The sequence below is a fragment of the Schistocerca gregaria genome, chromosome 1 (assembly GCF_023897955.1).
Source record: "Schistocerca gregaria isolate iqSchGreg1 chromosome 1, iqSchGreg1.2, whole genome shotgun sequence".
Classification (NCBI taxonomy): Eukaryota; Metazoa; Arthropoda; class Insecta; order Orthoptera; family Acrididae; genus Schistocerca; species Schistocerca gregaria.
Window position 1 is genome coordinate 736,764,051 of NC_064920.1, and position 17,751 is coordinate 736,781,801.

General features: G+C 43.2%; 1 protein-coding gene across 1 annotated transcript in view; it reads right to left on the reverse strand.

The window, feature by feature from the left end:
- LOC126267208 (homeobox protein araucan-like) overlaps nt 1-16,828 on the reverse strand; it is a 629,127-nt gene extending 612,299 nt beyond the window's left edge. Inside the window, exon 1 of the mRNA XM_049972192.1 lies at nt 16,689-16,828. Within this exon, the coding sequence (XP_049828149.1) occupies nt 16,689-16,793 (105 nt within the window). The 5' untranslated portion in view covers nt 16,794-16,828. The remainder of the gene's footprint in view (nt 1-16,688) is intronic.
- Between the last annotated feature and the right edge of the window lie 923 nt (nt 16,829-17,751).

Consider the following 17,751-nt stretch of genomic DNA (forward strand, 5'->3'; position numbering starts at 1 on the left):
ATATGCTACTCTTTGTAGGTTATTCTCACTTTTGGCAAAATTTGCTGTTTGCAGATGATATCGTCAATATATAGTATGGATTTTTTAAGATTATAAGAGTAAAATGGTAGTTAGTTTATTCATTCCAGAAGGATTTCGTTGTGCATACATTAAAAAGTGCGGGTGATAAACAGTATAGTTGCCATAAACTTAATGTCGTATGATGCATTAAAAAAGTTCGTGAAAGCCTGCGACTCTGAACATATTGGGTCTGTTTATAACAAACTCGTCACACAGTTGTAATCACCCAGTACTTGATTGCACAACATGTGGCCTACTGCATTATTAACGAAATTTCTTTTCTGAAGATGATTGATAGCACAATACAAACCGGTGATAGCATTTCATAAACTAGTGATCTAGACAAATAAATTTTAATATGTCACTGATGCATCGTCTCCCCCCTAGGGTTCCATGAAGGTTTTGATGGTAGACACGGTGTTCAAACTGTTGTGTGATGAGTATTGTTTTATAGAGTTGACGCCTGCTTTCATTAAGTTACTATTTACAACTGCGTGCTAATGATTGTCTAACAATTCACTCAAAACAACCAGGTGTTTCACGAATAATGGCTGTTGCTTTTGCCAGCCAAACAGATCGTCTGAAGTGTCTATTCTGGGGTGGGTATCGGTGACTCGTACACCAGAATCTTACACCTTAAAAAAAATACGCCCGTAGGAGATCATCAACACCCTAAATCAATATTCATCGCGCGTCAGTCTAAACGTGACTAGCGTCCAAAACTTTACGAACACCTAGTGAGGGTAATGCGGCCCCCGACATTTACCACATAAATATACAATGGTAAGTGACTGTGATCGAATTAAATCAAGGATAGCGAGGAGTTTATATCAGATGAGACATGAAAAGCAGTGGGTGAGTTTCTCTTTTTGGTCAGCGAAATAACTGACGACGACCGAAGCAGAGAGGATATAAAATGAAGTCCGGCAATAGCAAGAAAAACATTTCCGAAAAAAAGGAAACTGTTGAAATCTATACATATTATAAGGTCCTCCGGCGTTTTTCTTTTTGTCTGAGAAACTGCTGGAGGGATTTTGTTAGCTTTTCATCAATAAAGAGATAGACTGACGAGGAAGTGAGTGCTTGTAATTTTTTACTGCTACGTCAGCCAAGCCGTCCGTTATAGATACTTAGCGCTAGTAGTGCGAAGCTGGGGAGGGTCTCTAATGTAATATTAGTTTCTCAGGAAGTTTTTTCTAACGGTATTTGCCTGTTTTGCAGCCTTGTACTGTAGCGAAACGCAGAGGATAGGCAGTTCAGACAAGAAGAGAACAGTGACTTTCGAAACGCGGAGCTACAGGAGAGCGCTGAAGATAAGGTAGCTAGATCGAGTAGCTACCTAAGAGGTGCTGAATCGAAATGGGGAAAGATGAAATTTGTGTCACAATTTGGCTAAAGAAGGGATCGGTTGATAAGACATGTCCTGAGGCGTCAAGGTATGGTCAGGTTTGTATGGGGCGCACGAGAAATACGGGCGTCACAAAGAGCTAGTGACGTCACACTAGTCGTCTTGTCCACCGCACTTCGCGAACACTCGGCTCCGTGCTGGGGCCATGGGAAATCAGTGTGTCGGTATGAAGGTACCTACTGAAGGACTTAGCTATGTCGTGTGGTATCGAGAGCTTGCATGTATTTAAACATGCGTTCTAAAATTATTAAATTACTCTGAATTAGTTACTCGCTCCCTGCCGGCGACAGGTGCTGGCACTCGTAAGACCTGCAGTGTCACATGCTGTGACATAGGCGCCCTCCGGCTTGTGATGGTGAGAAATGTTGGGGGGGGGGGGGGATAAAATTGTAGAGGGAGACCAGGGAATGACAGCAAAAAGCAGACTGAAACTGATGTAGGCTGCAGCAGTTACTCTGGGATGAAGAGGCTGACACAGGACAGAGTAGCTGCATCAAATCAGGGTCGCAACTGAAGTCGGAAACAGCAACGTAGATCCACAAACAGTTTTTGTGACTTCTGTTAAATATCTAGGGAAATCCCTGCTGTCAAGTATCTGGAAGAGACGACCTCTCTTAATACGATCGGAAGCTACTATGAAATCAGTGTAAAATCTGTAGAATTTACTTCGCGAAAATGGGGAAAGCAAGAGATAGGCTGTTCCCTGGAAGGCTGTCATTACGAGGGACACTAAAGATAGGAAAACTCGTTCATCCTTGGGAACTAGTTCACTGGTGATCGCTCTTTTTTGGGAATCGTTCATTTTTACTCGTTCACCGTTCATTTGCGCTTGTTATATGGTTCTTACGAAAAATTAGTAGCATAGCTCACTGAAGATGGAAGGCTCAAACGAGGGGCACTTGCCTGCCCCCTGGAGTACAGAGATTTTATTCATACCAGAATTCTCACACAGTTGTGTGATTCTGCAAAACCTCTCGTTTAGCCAACTGTAGCGTTATGTGCTGATCGCACGGGAATAATATACGGTGGAGCACGAAAAACCTGCCCCGAGTACAGGCCCCGAGTTACGAACGATTTGTTGACCGCTAAGAGCAGAATAAAAAGTTCAAGTTTGAGTAAAATCTTATGGGACTTAAATGCTAAGGTCATCAGTCCCTAAGCTTACAAACTACTTAACCTAAATTATTCTAAGGACAAACACACACAGCCATGCTTGAGGGAGGACTCGAACCTCCGCCGGGACCACTCGCACAGTCCGTGACTGCAGCGTCCTAGACCGCTCGGCTAATAGCGTGCGGCATGTAATAATTAGGCAGTGAAGACATAACAAAAAAGCTAATGCAAACAACAACTTCGAAAAAATAGATGATGATTGGTGGGCGACAATGTGCAGTCTAGTACTCGAGGCCGATTTTTTTGCGCCACCCTGTACCACTGAAATAATATTGTAGAAGTTGTCGTATTTTCTTTACAAATTGTGACACCAGACACGCGATTATGGAGCGCGGGCTTCATTCGGTTGTAAGTCGGTCTGCCTTCCATAACAATGAACATGCCCTTTCACCTTGGGTCAAAAAAAGACGGAAAATAGTCATTCGTTTGTGCCGTGCCGACTTCCTTTGCATGTGTAATAACAAAAAACCTTGCCTTTTTACAAGCATTTCTTCAGCTATTTATCGAAATAGTGAAGTAAGCTGATATGCCCTTTTGTGACCTGTTGTTGTTGTGGTCTTGAGTCCTGAGACGTTTGATGCAGCTCTCCATGCTACTCTATCCTGTGCAAGCTTCTTCGTCTCCCAGTACCTACTGCAACCTACATTCCTCTGAATCTGCTTAGTGTATTCATCTCCTGGTCTCCCTCTACGATTTTTATCCTGCACGCTGCCCTCCAATACCAAATTGGTGATCCTTGATATCTCAGAACATGTCCTACCAACCGATCCCTTCTTCTAGTCAAATTGTGCCACAAACTCCTCTTTCTCGCCAATTCTATTCAGTACCTCCTCATTAGTTATGTAATCTACCCATCTAATCTTCAGCATTCTTCTGTAGCACCACATTTCGAAAGCTTATAATCTCTTCTTGTCCAAACTATTTATCGTCCATGTTTCACTTCCATACATGGCTATACTACATACAAATACTTTCAGAAACGACTTCCTGCCACTTAAATCTATACTCGATGTTAACAAATTTCTCTTCTTCAGAAACGCTTTCCTTGCCATTGCAAGTCTACATTTCATATCCTATCTACATCGACCATCATCAGTTATTTTGCTACCCAAATAGCAAAACTCCTTTACTACTTTAAGTGTCTCATTTCCTAATCTAATTTCCTCGGCATCACCCGACTTAATTCAACTACATTACATTATCCTCGTTTTGTTTTTGTTTATGTTCATCTTATACCCTCCTTTCAAGACACTGTCCATTCCGATCAACTGCTCTTCCAAGTCCTTTACTGTCTCTGACAGAATTACAATGTCATCGGCAATTCTCAAAGTTTTTATTTCTTCTCCATGGATTTTAATACCTACTCCGAATTTTTCTTTTGTTTCCTTTAGTGCTTGCTCAATATACAGATTGAATAGCATCGGGGAGAGGCTACAAACTTGTCTCACTCCCTTCCCAACGACTGCTTCCCTTTCACGTACCTCGACTCTTATAACTGCCATCTGGTTTCTGTACAAATTGTAAATAGCCTTTCGCTCCCTGTATTTTACCCCTGCCACCTCCAGAATTTGAAAGAGAGTTTTCCAGTCAACAATGTCAAAAGCTTTCTCTAAGTCTACAAATGCTAGAAATGTAGGTTTGCTCTTCCTTAATCTAGCTTCTAAGTTAAGTCGTAGGGTCAGTATTGCCTCACGTGTTCCAACATTTCTACGGAATCCAAACTGATCTTCCCCGTGGTCGGATTCTACCAGTTTCTCCATTCGTCTGTAAAGAATTCGCGTCAGTATTTTGCAGCTGTGACTTATTAAACTGATAGTTCGGTAATTTTCACATCTGTCAACACCTGCTTTCTTTGGGATTGGAATTATTATATTATTCTTTAATTATAAAATACATTTTTATTAGCGGTCATGGACGCTGAGTAGAATACGAAAAAACCGAAAAGTTCAGAGTTCAAAAAAATGTTTGAAACTGATGTAGAATGGGCTTGCGCAGCGAACGACACAAACAACTACTCGATACTGAACTATGAACAGTCGGCAGTGGAACTGCGGCGAGTGGCCACGCGAAGAAGAACGAGTCCGTCCGAGCGAGAGCGAGATCGCAATAGACGGGAACGGGACCGAGGGTGGAACGAGACTGGCCGACGCGCCGTTACGAGAACCAGAACGACCGTTTCTCGTTCTCGGGAACTATGAGTAGCAATCCGCGACCGAAGTGAACTACGAAAGACCGTTCCTTAGAATTCGTTGCTCGCTCGTTCCGTTCAGCTTGGTGAACCGTTCCTTTGGGCCCGTTAGTTCGCGAACGGCCCATTCCTAAGAGACACAGTCCCTGCAAGCGGGCAGGTGCCAGGCAGGGCGACGCCATGCGGTGACAAGGGCGCAAGAAAAAGCGGTGGGCGCCACGGGGCGTGAGCGATCGGCAGGCGGCCTCTGGCGCGGGCGGCGAGGCGCCGGCCGCCCCACACACAGAGCCGAGCCGTGCCTGCCGTGCGGCGTCGCCAGCGACAGGTAGGCGCGCACTTGCCGGAATTCCGCCACTGCCCAAGCTGCCACCACGGGTGGCCACAACTTCGCCACACACCGACTGTAAAACGCTCTGCCGCTTCCGTCCCCCCATGTGCACAAAATCAGTTTGCCGCACAAGAGAGAGACCGCCGAGCAACACTCGCGGCTGTTGTCTTCCTGCTGGATGTCACCATCAAATATTGGCACCGTATACGTCAGTCTGTAATGTGTCTCTATACAGTCTCTCGAGGTCACGGTGGTCGGTACACTGAACTGCTGCTGGATCTGCGTCTACGTACCTGGGTGTAAAAATTACGAGCAACTTCAGTTGGAAAGACCACATAGATAATATTGTGGGGAAGGCGAGCCAAAGGTTCCGTTTCATTGGCAGGACACTTAGAAGATGCAACAAGTCCACTAAAGAGACAGCTTACACTACACTCGTTCGTCCTCTGTTAGAATATTGCTGCGCGGTGTGGGATCCTTACCAGGTGGGATTGACGGAGGACATCGAAAGGGTGCAAAAAAGGGGCAGCTCGTTTTGTATTATCACGTAATAGGGGAGAGAGTGTGGCAGATATGATACGCGAGTTGGGATGGAAGTCATTAAAGCAAAGACGTTTTTCGTCGCGGCGAGATCTATTTACGAAATTTCAGTCACCAACTTTCTCTTCCGAATGCGAAAATATTTTCTTGAGCCCAACCTACATAGGTAGGAATGATCATCAAAATAAAACAAGAGAAATCAGATCTCCAAGAGAAAGGTTTAGGTGTTCGTTTTTCCCGCGCGCTGTTCGGGAGTGGAATGGTAGGGAGATAGTATGATTGTGGTTCGATGAACCCTCTGCCAAGCACTTAAATTGCAGAGTAATCATGTAGATGTAGATGTAGACGTCAGCGCTCAACTGTGTTAACCAGAGGAAACTCGTGTGTCAGAATCGTTTCCACCCCTTCAAAAATCCAGCCTTGAGTCGTGTGTCAGACGAATGTTTATACGTCTCCGCGTAAGCTGGAATTCCTACGTTTTACCATCGGAGAAGTCGCAGGCGCTGTTCCAGAGTAGATCGTTATGTCTCCCCTTCTTCCCCCCCCCCCTCCCCCATCCCTCCAAATAAAATCTGCTAACACCCCCACTTTTAACAAGCCACAAAAGCCTTAGATTTTAAAAATAATAACAATATATTATTATTAATATTGTATCACAACATTTTATATAATTTGTTTAAACCGATGCTTTGTACATCCCTTCAACATAACTCCCAGGAAATTACAATTCAGATAAATACATAGTCCGAAAGGCATTTGTCCAAAACCTTGAGAAGTTCCTACGTCACGAAATTGCTTTAAAAACTTAGATAGCATCAAGATTTATATTGTATAAAAAAAATGGTTCAAATTGCTCTGAGGACTATTGGACTTAATTTCGGACGTCAACAGTCCCCTACAAATTAGAACTACTTACACCTAACTAACCTAAGGACATCACACACATCGGTGCCCGGTGCAGGATTCGAACCTGCGAACGTAGCGGTCCCGCGGTTCCAGACTGTAGCGCCTAGAACCGCTCGGCCACCAAGCCGGCTATACTGTATCAAATAAACGTGTGCATCCACTATTATCGGTATTTCACATACAGCTACCATTATGAAGACAGATCTGTAGGCTACAGTTACTTCAGCATGTAAATGGAGCGAATGCTGTATTTTTTCTGTCGTTATCACGGAAGTCCGGGAAAATCAGTCTTCCTGTTATTCTTTTTTAGAGGACTATCTTTCCCCTTCTGTCCTGCACTCTCTCAACTTCTTACCGTTTGTTGGGCCCACCTGTTTACTCATGAACCGTGTCAGATTTGTTGTTGGCTGTCGCTAAATTCAGGATGTTAATCGGCCCCCCTTTCGTGGCTGCCGTTTACGCCGCAAACCAGTCCACGTGGGCTCACCTTCAAGAACTCAGCTGAAAAATATCCCGTGTTCAACAAAGACTTTAGTTCTTTAAAATTTCTTCCAATTTTCGAGACTCTTAATTCTCGCGATACTGTATTATTCGACATTTGTTTGGGGGAGGTGTGACCATGACCCGTAACAGCTCTCCCCCAGTGATCCACACATGGGGTTCTAGCAATATGTAAGAACACGTGAGGGCATATTGCCACTGCGACATATTTTTGAGAATGGCCAACCGACGTTTGTAGCATTAGTACACTTACAGAAAACTATTTAAAATCTTGACTGAAACACACATTTTGAAATTCTAAAGATATCAAGCATAAAAAATGGAGACCGAAAGGTTACTGAGAAGTGGGTGACACAGGGTTGTAGACTTCAATGTTATTCATAATGCACGTTCAATAAGCAGTGAAGAAAACCAAGTGAAATCTGTTAAAGAAATTAGCATATTTCTCTTGGTTCCTTAAGGCAGAAGAAATAGATTTTTGATGTTTAATTCTGTCCACGGCAAAAGACTTGCAAGAGTACATGAACGGAATCTTTAGTGTCCTGAAAACAGGTTATGTGATGAATATCAACAAAGATGTAACAAGGATAATGGAATGTAACTGAATTCAATCAGGCAATGCTGAGGGACTATAAAACGGGACATTGAAGTGCTAAATGAGTTTTATGCTTGGGCAATAAGATAACTGACGACTACCAAAATACAGAGTACATAAAACACAGAAAGCAGCAAGAAAATCATTTCTGAAGTACAGAAATTTTCAACATCGATTTCTGAAATTATTTCTCTTAAGTGTAGCCTTGTGCGTAAGTGAAAATTATGTCAAAAATGGTTCACACAAGAAGAGCATGGAAGATTTTGAAATGTGGTGGCATGCAGAAAGTTAGACTGGTAGATCGGATAACTAATGAACAAGTAATGATTCGAACAGTACAGAAAAGATATTTTATGACACAACTTCACTAAAAGAAGCGGTCGTTTGAACACAACCTGAGGCCTCAAAGCTTGATTAGTTTGTAATTGTTGTGTGTGTGTGTGTGTGTGTGTGTGTGTGTGTGTGTGTGTGTGTGTGTGTGTGCGTGTATGTGAGCGCGCAACTGTGTGCGTGGGATGTGGGAGGAGGGGCGGTGGTGAGAGGGGGAAAGTGGGAACAAATTATAGAAGGGGATTTCGGTAAGAAAGATTAAATGGATAGCGGTTGTAGTAGTTATGCGAAAGATAGGTAAATGGAAGAGCTACATCAGACCAGAATTTGGACTGGGGACCACAAATACAGCTAAATCTGTGTTTACATCTGTACTCAACGAAACACCACGTGCTGTTCAGCAGAGGAAATCCGTTCGTCGATCTATGTGCGATGAATGTCGTTACGCCTCCGTGTAAGCCGGAATTTCTAAATGTTACCAACGTGGCCATTACTCGACCCGTAACTGGGAAGAATGAATATGTATCTTAATTAGTCTTGGAACTTATGCTCACGAACGTTCCGAGTAAGCCTACAAAACATCTGTCCGGCAGCCTTCCATCGGAAATTGCTGCGGATTTCTGCGACAGCCTCACTCTTATTGAAGAACCACGTAATGAATTCACACGTTTTCTCATCCATTAATGCAATTTGGTAAAAGTACCAAGCAGGAGAAACATTTTGGAAGATAAAAAAATTCGTGGTAGTGATTGTGGCTATTCTTGGCAATATGCGGGAGTGAAATGAATGGAAAAACTTAGCAATAAAGAAGATCTACTACCCCTTTCCATATCGTTTCTTCTTAGCCAACGTAATTTAGAAATACAGCTTCTTCGTCAGCGCCTTGGCGGTTATCGAAGGACCTTCATTGGCATATCAACACGCGTGTTGACATCGCAGTGAATGCGTATTGACACCGCAGTGAGTAAATAATCACAAGACGCGTGTAGATATGGAAATGAAGGTCCTTCGCTAACCAAATCAAGTTTTGACGATGAAGCTATGCTCCGATCTAAAAGTGCTATCGAAAAGACACTAGATGCGGTTTATTGTTAAGTTTCTCAAAGAGAAAAAAACAGTTGACTGTTAGCTAATTTTACTCTTACTATCCAAAGACTCATCTCACTTGTACTAAAGGCCATAATAAATTTCGTCTCAACACCGCCAAATGCCCGGATAATATGAAATCAGGGGCCACAATGTACTTATACCAACTCATTCAACCAACATCACTGAAAACCTTCGAGTAAAATACAATACAGAGTCTCCATTTTTATGTTACATTATATTTCGATAGGATGAGTTTTGAATGAGTCCGAGAGTAGTGCCAGATTGCGTAATTGATAGAGCACAACCCGTGAAGTACAGTGTCACAGATTTTACTAACAGCCCGACAGACTGTTTTAGTTTGTTACTTTCAATCAAGATTACTATGTGGTAAAAATAAATAAATAAATAAAAGCCTGCTCTAAGGGCACGGAAGAAGATTTAGATTCAACATATCTTGGTCGATGAAGTTATTAAAAACTGCTGACAATCTTAGAACAAGAAACTGATTGTCGTCGTTTCAAAGGGACCCTCTTTGACTTTGGTTTCAGTTCATAGAGGTACCGCGGAGTACTGCGAGGTGAGCGATTTTAGAGGGAATTAAACCGCTGAAAGCTACTACGATAGTTCTATAGTAAAATAACGATATTAAACTCATCATATTTAGCTTCCACGCCTCGAAATGGATCATCGAATATCTTAAATAAAATCGCATATTGTGACTGATACTGGACTCTTCATTCTGTAACTTAGGAAATCTACTAAGCAACGGCTATAAAAACAATCACAATGGTTAAATTAAGACACAACAACGTGTTTCTTCATCAGCCATACGTCTTTCAGTACGCTCTGTTTTCTCTTATCCTAACCAAATTAGCTACTGTCCCGTTTGGACAGTGCCAAAAGTTATTAATCAAAAACGTCGTGTTTACGGCGGTCTGTTTCTATCACCACGCGCGTTTTGTGTGGCGTGCCAAAACGAACGTGCCGATAACCATATCGGACTGTTCTTACACACCCGTTGCCACTGTCAACACAAATAGATCTTTTATGGTGATAATAAGGGAATAACCAGAGAACAGAGGACAAAAAATGACGACTTAAGGTAGAATTTACAGAGAAATTTTGACGCGAAAATGAAATAGTGCTGCAAGATCCAGGCGGTGAGGGTCATTACTCTCTACCACGAAATTTTGGAAAATTATGCAGCTTACGCACTTTTTTTTATTGCGGCTGTAGACGATGGAAAGTTACCAGATGTTCTTCGCAGAGAAAATGTGCTTCACTGTGATGCGTTTTATTCCTAGATTAGCTGATATTAAGACTATACAAAAAATTTTACAGGGTTGCTTGGAGAATAGGACGCAAATACGGTTGGCATTTACATGGCGGAAGGGGAGCAGAAACAAGGGCCACTAAATATTCTCATTTCCCTCTACATCGCACAATGCAGTTCAATGTCTATGGCCAATCATTGGGCTAATATTGCTTGGTAATATAATGCAAGACGTTCATGCATATTGTGAGAGCATATCACAAGAGACCGCATCATGAGCAATATTTCTTAATATTACCTTCCATTATGAAGACTAGTTTCTAAAATGTTTGACAAAAGTCAATTCATTTCCGGCACGTCAATAAGCCATTAAAAATATCGGACACTTAATTTATTGTAGCTATATAGTGAATTTGATTTGGTTTCGCTGTATACTGTAAAATAATGGCCACAAACAACAACTGTTTAATTTTTTTTCATTTCATAACACATTAATTGTGGTATACATGAAGACACACGAAGTTCGATTGATTTTGTTTTCGACTTCCTTGTTTCCAGTTTTTTTATTATATACCATTACTAAAGAAAGCGTCGTGAAAAATCAAGGGACCGACAGAAACATCTTTTTTTGTTGTCTGTAATATTGCAGATAAAAATCTTTTCATTTGTCATGAGAGAAAACGAGGTGTGACGGTTAAATCCCGTTAAGCTTGAAAGGCTCTCTCTCGCCTCACTATTATATCTCTTTCGCATCCTTTTCCGAATTGAAACTAGAAATCAAATTTAACTGACTGAGTCAGACATCAGAAGTTCAATTTAGGTGGGAGGAATCAAAAGTATGGTGTACTATGTAGAGGTTAAGAAAATAACTGTTACGCTCTTGTTAATCTTTGTAGCTGAATTCACACACTAGATAGTTTTCGCTAGCTTTACCACAAGCATCAAATTCTGATAGACGTATTTGATCATAAATGGCTTCCAACTGTTCTTAAATACGGCAGTGTTTAGTCAACAAAATTGTTCTGGGTTTGAGGCCGAGTTGTCAACTATAAAATACCGACGTTTCGGCGATAGTTGCAAGATGCCTTCCACAGGGTTTACTGCTAACCGTACAGTTAGCAGTACACACTGAGGAAGGCGCCTTACAATAGTCGCCGAAACGTCGGATTTTATTTTCACTTCAGGGTGTACTACTAGCTGTACAGTTAGCAGTACACCCGGAGAAAGGCCTTTTGAAATAGTCGGCGAAACGTCGGAAATTTATAGTTGACAATGCGGTCTTAAACCCAGGAGAATTTTAATGACTGTGACAACGGCCGCGGAAGCCTACGTTTACATTGCGCGGCATGTTTACTTTTACAGAGTTTTATGTAACCGGCGAATAAGTAAATACCCTGCAACATCTATAAAGTTAATACTTGACTTTTAAAAAGCAGATTTTTCATTAACTGTGTACAATAAATAAACTGGAAACAACAGGGTCAAAACCTAAATACATCTAATTATGTATTAATGTTGCGTAAAAATGTAGCATGACGTGCTAAACACGATATAAAAAGTATGCAAAGAAACAGTCGTTTGTTTACAAACTGCCTATTGGCTTCTGTCTCGGGTTCTTCGGCCGACGTTCATCTAATGATTTTACTGACGTTTCGCCAGCACGAGTGGCTGGCATTGTCAAAGCTACACCCTCCATTGCCGGTGACGCTTTGACAATGCCAGCCACTCGTGCTGGCGATACGTCAGTAAAATCATTAGATGAACGTCGGTCGAAGAATCCGAGACAGAAGCCAATAGGCAATTTATCAACAAGTGGCCACGAAAGCCTTAACAATTTTGTAGTCGTTTGTTTGTTGCTATTATTTTTCATCGGTAACTATAGTTTCCTGTGAAAGACGACAGTGAAACTGAGTAGCCAAGCAAACAGATTAAGAATCTATATCTGCATCTATACTTGGTGAGCCACTGGCGGAGAGAACTCTGTGTACCATTCTCACTTCCCCCATTCCCTGTTACAGTCACGGATGGTGCGCAGGCAGGTTCACTGTTGGCAAGTGTCCGTGTCTGTTGATACGTACGCTTGTCAGCAATCTATCTAGTAATTTTACCTTCGTGGTATTGTCACGAGATACACAGAGGAGCAAGGAATATATTGATTTTTTATTGTAGAATCTTGTGCTATTGAATTTTTAACAGCAAAACACTCGCTGATGCACAACGCCTCTGCCACTGGAGTAGCATCTCTGTGGCGCTTTTGGGCTAATTAAACGAAATTGTAACGAAACAAACGAGTCTTCATACGTTAACTCCTATTTACCATGCTTCTGTAGTAAATTAGAATGTTTTTTTTCCAATCTTGGTCCTTTTCTGTTTTTGCTTCTAGTCTTTGTCTTTTATTGTGCATTTCAGGCATTGCAATGTAAAATGTATATTAGCTAATAAATCCCTTACATACTTTCGCGTGTTGTCATTAAGCTCGGTATATCGCAATACTGTTCTCCGATTTGGCTAAACAGCCCACATGTAAAAAAGGTGGATGTCCAGTTGCATAACACTCTAAGAATGATTTCTGGAGTAATTAAACCCACTCGAACGCAATGGCTCTCAATATTAAGCCACATCCCGCCGCCACGCCTGCGACGTACTGACGCCCTTGTACGTGAATACAAAAACATCATGGGAAATCGAAGCCTGCCAGTCCACGAAGAGATTGAGGCTCCAAACACTAATAGGCTTTGATCTAGGAACCCGTCAACAAGAACAGCAGGGAGCTGTGTACAAGGTGGTTTCAGTACCACAAACGCATCGTCTGAAAAATGGAACGCATGGCAAAATCATAACATGCCTTGAATCAGACAAAAACCACCTGGTTTTGACCTACCACGCAAAACATGGTCCACTCTAAATAGGATTAGAACTCGTCATGGCAGATGTGCTTACTCCCTGTATAAATGAGGTAAAATTCTATCCCCTCAGTGTGACTGCGGAAAAAGTCAAACCATCAGCCACATTGTTGAAGTGTGTTCCAGAAGAGCCTATAATGGGAGCCCCGACTACTCCCTGCTCGCAACTCCATAGTCGATAGATTATATTAATAGACTTGATGTTTGTTTGTAATACTTAAACTTTGTTATATTAGTAACGTTTGTTTGCAGTTATTAACGTTTGTTATATTAGTGACTTGTCTGTTTCTTTCTTATGTGTCTGTATTGCCATACGATAAATAAAATAAATCGGAAAAAAGGAATGTCTACATTTAAAAATGTTAGGCGCCTCGTCAGACTTCAGAAAAGACTCACTCAGAAGTCCAAATCTGGCCATGATAAACAGTTAAAACCCTTTATTTTATTAAAAACTTTCAGCTTAAATTTTTCCTCTCTTGAGAAATTACGGACACTGTCTACTATGTTGATAATAATTTGCCAGTAACATTTGGCAGTAGTGCCAAACAGTTTCACGCAGTGTGGTTTCCTGGGGTCGTCCACGCTCTGGTGCGTAGTGAGGCGAACGCGACTCGGCGGTGGCGGCGCCCACCCCTCGACCGCCAGCGCGGTTCTCTTTGTGACAGAAGGGTCGGCGCCTATTCCCGCAAGCCTGACAAACTGGGTGTCTCTGTTTGCGTCCCGCCCGCGCGGGGGCAGCTGGTCAGTGCTCTTCGGATAATGCACACCCGACTGGACGCTGCCGCGCGTAAACGGGTGACGGGTGGGACACGTGCCGTGTGCCTTGCTGCCGCTTCTTATCCTCAGTGTGACGTCATACCAGAGGGACGAGCAGGAACCCCCGGTATCGCTCAGAGATATCACTGCTCATGCGTCAACTCCTGTTCTCTACATAGCGGAGCAAAAGCCCCTGGTTTTATCTGCAAACTCCGAAGTTAAAAATTAACCGTTTTCATTAAAAATATGTTGTAGCCGTGTAATAATCAAGATCCTAATTCGTACGCAAATGAACGTTTTTGCTGCGCGTCTATGCAGAATGCTTACTGTGGCAACTCAGACTGTTCCTTCCCTAGTATTGCCGAGCAAAGTTACTGTCCGCTTCCGTAGTTTGCGATAAACTTAGTGGTTTCATCTGTTTTAGGGCTTTAACGTCCTTCGGTAACAGTAGCATTTAGCAGAAGCAGACGTAGCTCTGTCGAAAGGAATTCTTACAGAAATAGTCTAGAAAGGACTCATATCATCATAATATTGGGCTGGTTCAGCAAAATACTGGAGTTTTACCCTTTGTATCTTCACCAACAGATAATGCCTCCGGAGTGAACCACATAATTACTTCAGGTTTTTGTTCTTGACGGCTTGAGAACTCTTCAGCCGTTACCGATATGGTCCCATATTGTCCCGTGGTTCAATTTGGCCCACAGTAACTAATATTCTGTGTGCTGTTTTAGACAGAACAACTAATCTTTATTAAAGAATGTAATATTTGCAAGAGAAATTTATGATGTCATCTGAAGAAAGGTTTGGTCTCGAAACTAGTTACGAAAATGAAAATCGTTCCGTTAACGAAAGTTTGGCTGATTGCAGTGTTATTTTCTCTCTGGTGTTCGACTGGTTCTTCCAGTTTGCTGCTATTACTGTCTTTTTCTTATTGAAGAAGTAAACTGTAGTGTAATTGTATTTATGCTATACCACGGTTTTTTTCCTTTACCACAACCAGTTAACGACATTCGTAAATGTACTGGACACTATTTCCCTCGAATTCACTTGCAAGATCAGAGTAAAAGTCATTGTAGAAACTAAGTTGCTTAGTTGCATCAATTTAGAATTATTTTCAAGTAGAGTAATTTGCTTAGCTCTCAAAACTAGACCACGCTTGCTTGGACTCGTTAGTTGTTACATAGCCTGTTATATGCGACATGCCTGACGAGGAAGCTAATAGCTAAAAAGAACATCACAAAGCCTTGTGGAAATCCGTTCTAAGGGATTTCCTGAGCGAGCAACATGTGATAATTTGGACCTGTGTTGCCCACGAACTGTAAAGGCCCTGGGCGATTCTCTTTCTTTCTTTCTCGATAGCTTGTTGTCAGGGTTACCAAGAAGTTTATCAGGTGACAATATTTTACCTGTACAAAATTTTGTGCATAAAGGACAAAGAAAAGATGGCGTTGCTTAATTATATCCAGTACCATTGAAAGAACCCTGACGATAGTAATTCATCGACTGTAAATGCAAATTCTGACTTCAGCCACAAATTACTTTAAACCATGCACAATGGCAGTAATGTCTCTCTGTGCAAATATTCAGACTGGTTGTTTCCTACAGAACCCACATGTATCATTTTACTGCTTTAGTAATGCGTATTGTTAACAAACGGTTTCATATAGATCGTGTATGGTAATTACGAAGAAGGCATATTTTTATTGACGAAAGAACCGTTGATTACTATCATGGCGGGTTATCATGGGTCGCATCCACAACGTCATTACGTTCCAGTACTGATAAAATTTGTTACTTTCAACGTTACCTTTGTACGTTTTAAATGTGACACAAGAAAACTGGTAGAAGGACGCATATACATACGGTAAAAAAAATTAAAAAACGGACGGATCTACAGTACTCTTTCTGCGACATTGAAGCTACTTTCATCTGAAAGGTAAACCATTAAATTTACTGCAATATCGTCCTATTTGGCCACGCTGAGCACAAAATATAGTCCACTGATTTCATCTTGGACAGGGAAGATGGCAACCGTCAGTCTCTTTGGAAGGACGTGACAGAAAGTTGTAAATTTGTTTACCTTTAGTGATACAGGTGATGTAAGGAGGTTCATGTCATTGCAGTACAAATTGAAATATAACACTTGATAGCGTAACAGCTTTGCAGGTCCTTATTTGGCCGTCATTGTGTGGGAGGCGGGATGTAAACAAAGTTGTGGGACACTCCGTTTATCAAGAAGAATAAAACAGCTGTCATCGTGAAATTCCGACAGAAAGGCATTCAAGTCTCCCGTCTCGTATTCCCTAGTAGACTTTGGGTACGGAACACGATTGGTATATTCGTTAACAACGCGTTAGTGATAGCTAATTAACTGTAAAATTAGTAACGTGGAGTCGCGACGGGCCGTGGCCGCAACCAGGAGGCACGCAACTACGCCGCCGCCGCCAGCCTTCCAGAAGAGTGGCTCTGGCGCCGGCCGCTCAGATGGCCACCTGATAAGGGGGCATCGATAGTACATTAATAATCGAGACACGCGCCCCTCCCTCCGGCGGCGCCGCCCCCCTCCCCTCCCCCGCTGCCCTCCCAGGCGACGGCGAGGAGTTTTCCCCTTCGCCAGCCGGCAGCCGGCGGCGCGTACCTCGTCGTGGTGCTGCAGGTAGGCGTCGCGCTCGTCGTCGGCGGCCTGCGTCGGCGGCAGCTGCAGCGGCGTCACGTGATGCTCCCACGAGTCGTCCATCTCCATGGCGACGGGCGGCCGGCGGGCGGCAGTGCTCGCGAGTGCAGGTGGACTGGAACTGAGGGCCGGCGTGCGCAGCGAGCGGCTCTGCCCGCCCGCCGCCCGCGGGGTGGGGCGGGGGCGCCGGCAACGCGGGAGGGGCGGCGCGGGGCGGCGCGACGTTCCGGCCAGCCGCCGCCGCCGCCGAGCCACGCGTGGGAACCGCCCGCAGGTGCCAGCCGCCGGGGCTCGAACCCGGCAGCCGGCCTCTCCTGCAAACCCACCTCTTCCTCACACACTCGTCGACACTAACGTCATCCCAGTCAAAAGTCTCGTGTTACTGACATTTGACGTGACCGCTCTGTCACCGTGAAATCAATACGTTAAAAATTACTGGTAGGTTTGATCATCACGCGAGTGTTACGGAAATGCTTCAGGAACTCGGGTGGGAGTCTCTGGAGGAAATGAGGCGTTCTTTTCGTGAATCGCTACTGAGGAAATTTAGAGAACCAGCATTTGAAGCTGACTGCAGTACTATTTTACTGCCGCCAACTTACATTTCGCGGAAAGACCACAAAGATAAGATAAGAGAGATTAGGGCTCGTACAGAGGCATATAGGCAGTCATTTTCCCCTCGTTCTGTTTGGGAGTAGAACAGGGAGAGAAGATGCTAGTTGTGGTACGAGGTACCCTCCGCCACGCGCCGTATGGTGGATTGCGGAGTATGTATGTAGATGTACTAGGTGTTTCGGAAATATCATGTGGCATCCTCAGGTAGTATGAATTTAAGAATAACATAACAGCTCATTAACTTCAATAAGCCTAATAACTGCCATATACACTGAAGTGACAAAAGTCACGGAATACCTCCTGATATCGCGTCCGACGTCCTTTTGCCCGGCGTCATGCAGCAACTGGTCGTGGCATGGCCTCAACAAGTCTTTGGAAGACCCATGCAGAGATATTGTGCCATGTTGCCTCTGTA